The 11,054-nt window shown below is 38.3% G+C and overlaps 1 protein-coding gene across 1 annotated transcript; it reads right to left on the bottom strand.

Moving 5' to 3' along the window:
• Window positions 1-1,599: 1,599 nt before the first annotated feature.
• Window positions 1,600-5,876, bottom strand: LOC127568081 (regulator of G-protein signaling 5-like). The gene is made up of 5 exons (XM_052011367.1): window positions 5,745-5,876; window positions 4,518-4,616; window positions 4,346-4,407; window positions 2,795-2,961; window positions 1,600-2,664 (listed from the first exon to the last, which is right to left on the bottom strand). Exons 1-5 carry the CDS (start codon window positions 5,786-5,788, stop codon window positions 2,452-2,454), a joined length of 585 nt encoding a protein of 194 aa, XP_051867327.1. The 5' UTR covers window positions 5,789-5,876; the 3' UTR covers window positions 1,600-2,451.
• Window positions 5,877-11,054: the final 5,178 nt, after the last annotated feature.

Below are 11,054 nucleotides of genomic sequence, written 5' to 3'. Positions count from 1 at the left end.
AATAGTTAATTTGAGTTATTTTTCTCTATACAGCCAACTTATATACAGCAAGTTCCCACAAACAATGCTGAAGTAGATAAGCTTGTCATTTATTTGGTGACGTCAGTTGAAGGATAAATTTTGGTCAGAACACCTGGAGAATTCCTTTTTCTCCAAATGGTGCTTTGGGATATTTAATGTCTGCCTGGCAATGTGGATGGGGGCTTGGTTTAAAGTCTGATCTGACAGATGGTACCTCCTGCTGTAACATCCATTGGTTCCTGAGTGTTGCTGCCTTACTAAGGTAAATAACAGAGGTAGAGCTACCAACAAAACATCTTTTATTGAAAGCGGTTTGATTCAATGATGTATCAGAAGTCATTCCACAAGGTACACTTAATTCTTAAAGTTACACTTATGCTTACAAACACTAAATTGCTTCCTGTTTTTTAAAAAGAAGGAACAAACATACAAACCACCATCTATCTAACATGGATAAATTTAGTCTCAGTGTTCTTAATTGTCAGCATCTATACTGTAAGCTACACTTAACATCTCTATAGTATCTGCTCCAGATGAGCTTCATACACGTGACAGCTTTGCAAGTCCATAAATCTCAATAAATACCCTTAATACTTTCTTTAGATATGTTCATTGTTGATAATGCCCACTCTCATTTACAAACTCTCTTCTGCAGATATTTTACCTTCTCGTTGGAAGATCTTGCATTTAGCTGTGAAGATCTCCTTCCAGACTAAGCTCCCCATTACTCTTCAAATAAATGTTGTCAAATCCCAGCTAAAATAATGCTGGTGCATCATATACCACGTGGTGTACCTGTTTCTTTAAGGTATCCCTACACATATACATTAAACCTTTGACAATGCAACACAGTATGCTGGGGATTAAGTCCAGATTACATGCCTAAAGCCCTGGAGTGTGGCTTGAACCCAATCTTACCCTCACGGGTATGATTGATACAACTGCCCCCAAGACAATGCACCCCTCATGTTCTGCCTTGGTAGTCTCCAACATGACGGCCTCAGCATCGATTTCTCTAACTTCTGGTAACCCCTACCCCTTCCCTCCCCTTGTTTTCCCTAACTCCTGTGCTCCCCTCACTCCTTCTCTTTCCCCTCCCCTGCCCTTATGACCTCCACATCTATTCCCCATCTCCTTCCCTTTATTCCATGGTCTACTGTCCCCTCCTACCGGATTCCTTCTTCTTCAGCCCTTTGCCTCTTCTACCTATCATCTCTCAGCTTCTTAAATCTCCCCCCACCACCTACCTTCCGCCTCTCACCTGGACTCACCTTCCTCCTGCCAGCCTGTGCTCCTCCCCCTCCCCTACCTTCTTATTCTGGCTTCTGCCCTCTCAACCCGAAACATTGACTGTTTATTTCCCTCCATAGATGCTGCCTGACCTGCTGAGTTCCTCCAGCATTTTGTGTGTGTTGCTCCATTTTAATTTTAGTACTCAGTACTGTGTATGTTTCACTTACGTCACCCCCATTACCACATTCCTCCTCTACGCCCACCACAAAAAAATATAAAACCACTTTATTGTATAATATTCTTTATTTTGTTTTCTCTTAGCATTTTCACCTGGAGAAAATCAAAAGACTTGTACATAAATAGTTAAATGAAAAACCAATGCCAGACAACAAATAATGTTACAACAGAAAAAACAAACTTTTAGCACAACGTGGTGCAAGTAGCTTGTCCTGCTCAGTGTGGAATTTGAGCTGCAACATAACTGAATTAAAAAGCTTCGAAGTGTCGCTGGGAATTTCCAACATCTGGCACCATGTTTCAAAGTTAGTAATTACTTAAGTGTAAGACTATAAACATTCCTCTCATTGGTGAGCTTTGTCAGAATGTTTGGCTAATCTTTTTACAAGCCCACGATATCAACTAGTGGCTAAGATTTAATGTGTGGGGTTTAATGGTCATTTAGTATTTGATGTATGTGAAAAGATTTACAATTAGTTTTCCATGGAGTTTTTAAGGAGGTTAAAATTATGTGCATACCGATAGTCGAATAGTTGCACAACAAGACCCAACTGTGCTAAAATTTCAAGAAATCTCCTTAAACACTTTTGTAGAAGGCAGACACTTGTTTCCCTAAACAAAAGTCAGCATAAATTCTTCCTTATGCAGACTTCTCAAATATTTTCTTACAATGTGTAACCAATATTACAGAATAATTTATGGACATACAATAAATAATTTATACAATAAGCAATAAAATATTTGTGTAAAAGTCTAACACTCTCACTTCAGTATGTACTGTTCCCTCAACACCTTCAGCATATTCTTCAATACGTGTCCAATTCTTTCCCTAAACTGTGCAAACTCATTGCTCACTAATAAACCTTTTCCAACTATGTTTCCACTTATGCTTTCCGTTCATGTCCTCAGCTTGCATTAGCTGCTCTGTTCAGATACCCCCGACAGGTTCTCCTTCCAGATTCATGTCTCGGACTGCTTGTTGGAGTCTGAGCGGCTTGCCACTCTTTCAGTTTGTTTGGTCAGGTTTAGATACACTTCTGATCTCAGGAATCGGGGATAGGAATCCTTCTCCATCAAGTTGTAGATTTTACTCTGTGCCTCATCGAAGCTGGAAATAGTGGGCTTCAGAAGGTGGTTCTTAGTGGAGTCTTTAGTTTCATAATCAATATTAATCTATTCAGGAGTTAGAAGGGGGGAAAAGAAGACAAAATTTCAATAATTGTTCCTTGTTAATCTCAAAATTACTCACAGTTTTAAAATAATACACTACATATTGTTTACAATTGCAGGTGAAGGGACTCACCTCTTTAGGAGCATCTGTTTCTATGAATTCCAAATAAATCTTCTTTGCTTTGGAGGCTCGTTTTGCAGATGACCTGATTTTCTTGTAGTCCTCACAGGCCAGCCAGAACTCAATGTTCTCCTCACTATACTCTGAGCAAAGAAAAGCTCTGAAGGCAGCCAAACCATCTACCAAAAGAAGAGGGGCAAATCATAATTCTAATGGATGCAAAGGCTTTACTGGGTCAATTTAATTTAAAAATGGAACAAATTCGTTCCACATTTTCAGTCTTGTAAAATATTTTTACATTCCAGGACAAATCATGCATTTGGATTTTTTTTAAATAAGTAAAGATCTTTTATCGTGCAATAGTGATCTGAAGGAGGTTTCCTGCGGACAGATTGACGGCAAGCAGAATTTACGAAAGTGAATTATTATTGCTATCCACCCTCTCATTTATTGCCTTTCTCTGGCTGAGCAAGTTCAGGATCCCACAGTGGCATCAGGCAATTTTCCAGGAAGCTTGAAATGAGAACCACATGCTTCAAATATCCCTTTGGATTTGACTGGACAATGGATCAACGTGGGAAAGGATTGCCTCCAAGTTACATAGATCGTGGCTAAGCATTGCTGGTAATTTCTCACAATGACCCCTTAGTTGGTATGCCAACTGTACACCAACCCTGGTGCTCCTGTTTGATCCTAGCAGGCACCTGTAGTCAAGCTGAGTCAAGTTTATTGTCATGTGCGCAAGTACAGTGAGGTACAGTACAATGAAAAACGTAGCAGAGTCATAGACACATAGGTACAGACAACACACAGAATGTAAATTATATGTAAAATTATACCATACAGTGAAAGAAAGGACTCTGCAAAAGACTTTAGAGCAAATAAAAAACAAAGACACCATCGAAGACGTCCATAGTAGTGCAAGAAGTGGTCCATAGTGTAATTACAGTCAGTTTATTTGGTTCAGATTGACTGAACTTATTCATTTCCCAGGCTGTTAACCATCTTTATAGCATAATAATTTAATCTGGAAAAAAGGGACAGAAACTTGGTTCCCTGGAGCTGTCAAGAGGCTTTTCCTTTTCTGGAGGAAACAGGTTGCCAATTTGTCCGATGGATAGATTCCAACAGGAGATGGAATAGGTTCCTTGAAGGAGTGTGAGAGTACTGCATGTGGAAGGTAGAAGTGTGCTGGGTAAAATACTTTGTAGATATTCCTTTCCTCTCGAACTTGCCGTTGTTCAGGGAAGAATTCCAACCCCCTCCCACCCCACCCCCGCACCTTTGGTTTCTGCAGTGCTCTTAGCCTATCGTTTCGAAACAAGTGAATTATTTTGCAAGTTTGACACTTAAAAAAACCTGAAAATATTTTGCCTTTAATCATTACATGTATTGGCATAAACATTTTAATTTACAGAAGTCCTCCTAGATCACAAGTAACACTTTAATTAATCCATTGAAACATTCAAACAGATTTACTGGATCTGATTAGCTCAATGATTTAACAAAAAACAAAATTACAAAGTTCCAATTATGGCAGGATTAATATACATGCCCACTTACATTTATGAGAAAGCATCTTGTCCAGAGATTGTCTCCAATTCTTTGCTTCCTCTGAGGAGGGTCTGATTGAAAATAAAATATACAACAGTTTTCCTTAATATATTTTGAGAGGTAAAAGGTAAAGCTTCTTTGAAGGTCAGTTGTCCTGCCTCGAAGTTGGACATGTACTCACCTGGATTTTGCTTTATCTATCTTGCTTGCTTGCACAGAACCGTAAGTTTTCTTTGACTTCTGTAGAAAGATTCCCAGCCGAGCCTTGATACCCTTTGCCCTGGAAATAAAAAAATAAGTTTAGGTACACAAAAAAAATCACTTTTGATGTTCTCTATGATCATTATGAATTTTTCCATTTATTATTTTGGAATTCATTAATACTCCTTTAACTAGTCTTCTTTGCTATTTGAAGGTATCTGCTTTTTCTTTCTTTCTTATCATCAATCCTTTAAATTGGGTTTAATCAGGTGCTGTCACTCATGGCGCTGTGTCAATCAACGTCTCAGAAACAATTGGGACTAACTTGTTCTATAGATTAACTGCAGGAAATCCTGGTTTGAGCCAAAAATGCAACAGATTGCAACAGAGAAATACCCTGCTAACACTTGAGTAGAACTGGGGCAACTCAAATCTTAGGGGTAATTGTGTCACTTAAGTCATTCATATTAAACTTAAAAAATGAGGCAGGACGCTGAAAATACCTCATAGCCGAAATAAGAGCAAGGATAATATCTTGGGCTCTGTTGCTGCCTCTTCATTCCAAGACTCATATCATGGCCACTTACAACATTTTTCTGTTTCAGATTTCAAGCATTTGCGTGTCTGATAATCTGAGTAAAACAAAATTTAGGGGGAGAGCATGCCCTGATAACTGTTGTGTTAACTCTGTGAAGAGACCTCTTTTAGTGGTTCAACTATCCTAATCTGGAAATATAATCTGAACCGCAGACGTTGGTTTGAGTCCCACTACAGATTTGTCTGACGTAGTCCTTCAATGTTTTATAGATCTCAAATCTTCAACTAATGAAAATCGATTCAAAATTTAAATAATTTTCAGCTGTAACCTCCCAGGGCTCTAATTTCAGAATTATTCAGATGCTTTTTGCCCAATATTCCTTCACAATTTTGACACAATAGTGGAAGTTAGTATTAACTAGAAGAGGATTTGTGACTGAGTACAATTGGTGTTACTACACATCATTATGCTTTAGCCCCAGAACTGCAATCTGTATCTCCCTTATATTGCACTAATAAGCAGTTTAGCAAAATATAAGAATCTGAAATACATGCATCTGACAACAGGCTATGAATGCAATATTCTTTCTGAAGATAAAACAAGTAATTTTCTCAGCAACCTTCCTTGTACAAAGATACACATTATAATGAAAACTATTAAGTAACATACCTTTCTAAGTAGCAGCTTGGTAGTGATGATAGTCCTTGGCACATTTTTAAATTTTTATTTACCGGGAGCTGTTAAGTCTCCTTCAAAAAATTTTCTTCTTCTGGTTTCAAAGTCTTCGATGCACAGACTGACTGCTCCAGCTGGACTCAGTGTCTTACATACACAAACTGGTTGGAGTTCAGTCAGTTGTCTAACCAATCAGTGGGCTGCAGGAAGCTGACAAGGTTATACTACCAACAGTTTAGGAGTTGAATGATGACGTTTCTGTGTGTGGAAATTCCCAGACTGATAATATGATCATCTGTTAAAATCAAACCATTTGTTATTGGTATGTATGGATAATTAAATCTGAAAGATGTTCAAAACGTTTCTGTACTGATGCAAGAAAGTGAATACTAAAGGAGGAAGATTTAAAGGAGGAAGATATTGTTAAGATTTCATTTATGAATAAAAGTTTTATTTGCTACAGAAAGCAGAGCCATTTAATGAACAGCAATGGAACAATAATTGAGATATAATGAAACCTATTAATCTCCCACCTGATGCAGCTCAGAAATTCCGAGATCTGAAAGAGCAGCACTATTTCAACTCTACTGTGGCAGAATTATTCTTCTATTTGGAGCTTTGCTCTTGCCTGTCACTTTGTAAAATGTTTTAAGATGCTTTCCAATATGAAAAGCATCTCAAGACATTTTATTTGTTGACTATGCAAATACATCTTTGTTGTCGATCTGGTTTGAAAAGAAGCCTTAATATATCTTGTTACAATATTTGATGAGAAAAAAATGATAACATCATGTTCACCTATTATCACAAAGGAAGGTTGTAGGCTATTTTGGAAAAGTGGTATTTTGAATACAGAGTAAGAGGATAACAATTTGTACATTCCTGATAAGAAGTTCATTGACCTCACTGTCCCTTTCTGGGGGCACTACTGGAAATGAATTTTGAAAACATACACAAGGACAAACTATGTCAAACAAAGCTGACCTGGTTAAAAAATTATTCCCGCTTCAACTGATGATCTCTCTGGAGATTGAAATATATTATCTCTAAATTGTCAGAGATAATATGTTGGTTGCTATTTTTGTTATGTGCTATTATGCTGTGTTTTAAGAAGTGCTCTGTGCTCTGTATATTTTTTTCTGATCTTTTCGAGAATTCATAATTAGAAGTGTTTCCCACAGTTATTTTATAATGAATAGTGACAATTTTTGAATGGCTATAAGAACAGATGGGACTCAGATAAATAAATAGGCTATCTTGTAGGGTCAAAACTCTTTCCTGTTATAGCTGTCAAACAGGGGAAAGGAGACAATATAATTTATTAGACTGTCCTTGTTGGCTGGTATCAATCTATACTTTACCTGAAATGTAATTAGTCATTATCTCAACTACCATTTATTGTGATAAAGTGATGTTGTTTTGCAATGGATTACCATGGTCTCATAATATACTGCAACCTGCTAAGTATTTCCAGCATTTTCTATTATTAATTCAGATTTCCAGTACATGGAACTTTTTTTTCGCTATTTGTTTGCTAACAGTAAATATTGCTAGATTGATGTGATCTCTACATAACACTCCATGAGCAGAGAAATATCTCATAAAAAAGTCAAAGGCTTGCAGACAGGCTATATTGAACTGCAACTGACCCTTGGTTAGGATGCCCTGGGAACTGTGCATAGTACTGGTCTCCAGATTACAACGAACTCATAGAGGAAAAGGAAGGACTAAAATAAAAAAAACTAAAATAATGATTAAGAAGTTATAACTATCCTAAAAGACTGCATGTTTATCACCCTCTAGAAATGATGAGGAATAACTTAATAGTGGTCTAAAATTATGTAGTGTTAGAGTCATAAAGGCATATAGCGCAGAAACAGGCCCTGCAGCCCACTGTCCACACTATCAAGCACCTATTTACACAATTCCTACACTAATCCCATTTTATTCTTCCCACAATCCTATCAACTGTCCTCAGGTTCTACCTGCACACTCGGGGCAATTTACAGTGGCCAATTAACCAACCAACTTGCACATCTCTGCAATGTGGGAGGAAACCAGAGCACCTGAAGGAAACACAGGCAGTCACAGGGAGACTGTGCAAACTCCACATCACTGGACTAGAGGTCGGGATTGAACCCAGGTTGCCGGAGCTGTGAGGAAGCAGCTCTGCTACCTGCACCACAGTGATGCTGTTGAATAGAAGAGAAGATACTTCCACTTGCAAAGGACAACAAAACTAAAGACCATAATATAAGAAATTCACTAATATATCCAAAAGGAAAACAGTAGAATTTTCTCTATCCAGAGAGAGATTAGAATGTAATGACTACTACTGAGGGAGTAAGTGTGGCAAACAGTAAAGGTGCAGTTACAGGGAAATGAGATAATTTTATGAGAGAGAAATATATATATGTATCTGCTGATAGTTCGAGATGAAAAAAGTGAGGAAAGGTTCATATGGAGCATACATTTTGGCATGGAACAGTTGGGCTGAATGGCCTATTTCACTGCTGTACATCTTATGTAAATCTATTCACTTTTGACAGAATCTGGAGTGTATGAAGGAAACTACACTGGTCTTCAATATGTGCACAAACTGTCACCAATGCTGGAACATTCAGTGACTGTGAAGGCTGCATTGGCAGAAGGTTTGTCACCTCGCACACTGTTAGTCATGGTTAAGGGTGGGAGTTGGGCAGAGAGCTGGGTGACTTTTTATAAAGGCATTAGTACTTTTTGATAATGTTATTGAAAGTCACACAACTGGATTTGTTTCAAGCTACTCACCCCTCCGCCCCCTCCCATTTCTGGGCTTTAGATGAAATGGTTAAATTTCTTAAGCAGTTTATGGAGCCTTCTCAACCTCTAAATGTTTCTGTTTTGTCACAGCACTCCAGCCTACACTGGGTGATTATACATTCATTATAATCTTAAATCGCTTAATGTCTGCAACCTATTTTCAATGTTATCACCACCACCCCCACACACTCCACTGTGATTACCAGATTGCAGGTTGTCATGTCTTATCTCTCTCTTACAGGGCCAGAGGCCATAATTTACAAATCGTGAGTCTGTAAACAGTATTGCAGCTTCTGGTAAAAGACATATTGCACTGTTTCCTTGGAGCTATGCACAAATGTGAAGGATTGTCTTCAGGGGTTATTAGGTTGCTTTCACTTTGGTGTGGAGTGTACTGACAAGCTAAATGGGCTCAACTTGCAGTAGGAAGGATCTTCATCAGTGTTATCTCTTAATGTTAACTAGAGGACCTGTGTCTGTTCTATATGTCTTTATGTTGACTCTAACGCTACATAATTTTAGACCACTATTAAGTCATTCCTCATGTTAACATATTCGTTATGTGAAGAGCTTGAGCTCCTGATCATTGATCCAGGAATATGAGTCCGATCCCCACAAAAGCAGCTGGGAAACAAGTAATTAAATAAATTTGGAATTGAAAAGAAAGCTAGTCCCCGTAATGTTGACCATGAAACCACTGGATTTTTGTAACTGCTCTGGCTCACTAATGTCCTTCAGGAGAGGAACTCTGCCATTTTTGTTCCATCTGGTTTATATGTGATTCTTGCCTCACTAATATGGTTGACTCTTAACTGCCTCCTCAGTTCAGGGGCAACTGAAGATGGGCAATAATTGCTGCCAATCCCAATGACATTCACATCCTGTGAGTAAATAAATTCAACCTATAAGAACAGAGAGTAGTGAATCTCTGAAATTCTCTGCCCCTGAGGGTGCTGGAGGCCAGATCATTAGATATATTTCAGGAGGAGATAGATAAATATTTGAAGGATCGAGGAATTGAGGGTTATGGGGAGCCATCACAGAAGAGGAGTTAAGGTCAGCATCGATCAGCCATGGTCATATTAAATGGTGGAGCAGGCTTGAGGGGCCAGGTAGCCTACTCCTGCTCCTATTTTCTTGTGTTCTCGTGGAAGGTCTTGGGTTAGAGCCTGGCCTGTACTTTGTTTAACTTTCTGCATAGCATACGATTTACAATTAATGCACCTATGTTTATAGGAACTGAATAAAGAGGCTCTTTAGATGAGATTTGAAAAGTGAAAAGGCATTATCTTAACCTTTTACCTTGCCTGTCCCACACTGAGAAAATGTGTGTGATTGTGTGTCAAGGTTTTAATCAACCTTTCTCCCATCCTCCTTCTGCAAATATTTGTCTGGTAGAGGTGATGCTGAATTACAGCAGATATTGAATGAGGGCCTCAGTGAACTGGCAAGGGTGGCTTTGGTCCAGGTGTTTTGTCTGGCCCATGCAAATCAAGCCAATTAGCCACCTCTAACATGAACCTTCTTGGCCCAGAAGAATGACAGGACAGAATTCAGGCAAACAGCAGTTTTCCTCCAGATTTGGAGACTGGATTATTGTTGTGGAAAGTTGTCTGGAATTGGTGGGAACCAATTACTCTGGGACATCACGAGAGGAAGGAAGCCTCGAACCAGTGTATAGAATTTATTACAAATGGCAAATAAATTTCTAAATAGCTATTCAAACTTCATAAGCATTTTGAATTAACACTTGACAACTCTGTATTTTAATTAAAGGCTAAATATTTCAGTTCAATTCCATAAATCCGCTCAACCTGTTAACATTACTGAGTGCTAACAAATAACAGGCAGGTTATTTTGTTATATAGGAAATGACAGTACTGATTTACTCATCAGATGGAGAAATTTACAGCAGTGCACAGTGTTCCTGACGACAACTGTCTGCACTGTAACCTACCAGATGAGAAAAGACATCAAACAGTTTAATAACAACCTTTGGCATCATTAATTACACTGAGTCAGAGGAGGAGTAGTTTAGTGTTATTTAACGTGCATATTATACTAATGACTTAGTAGTTAAATTAAGTGACAATTTGTTTATTTTTCAGAACATTGCAAGAAAATTGGCAATATTTTCGGGTTCAAGTTCAATGATATTAGTCTCCTGTAGAAGTGCTCTTGATGAGCCTGTGTGGCTTTCTTAGACCCTGTCATCCTTACGTTCTGACTTCTCTCAGGCTTCCCTCTTTCTCTTCCAGTTCACTTTTTGTCCCTCTGTCCTTTTCTACCTCAATGCTCCCCAACACCTGCTGCCTTTCTACCTCTTTCTTCCTCTCTCTTTACATCCTCTTCTTTCAGCTCTTTGACTCTCCTTTTGTGAGGGCCTCGTCACTCGCGGGCGGGCTTATATTTGCATCGACTACCTCAAAGAAGCTACTTTGTTTATAAATTAAATCTTTTCTTAATTACATTTTTTTAAAAATTAAATTAAATTAAATTTTA

The sequence above is a fragment of the Pristis pectinata genome, chromosome 3 (genome assembly GCF_009764475.1).
Source record: "Pristis pectinata isolate sPriPec2 chromosome 3, sPriPec2.1.pri, whole genome shotgun sequence".
In the NCBI taxonomy this organism is placed as follows: domain Eukaryota; kingdom Metazoa; phylum Chordata; class Chondrichthyes; order Rhinopristiformes; family Pristidae; genus Pristis; species Pristis pectinata.
Note: the sequence above shows the minus strand (reverse complement) of the source record. Positions and strands in the feature narration are given on the sequence as shown.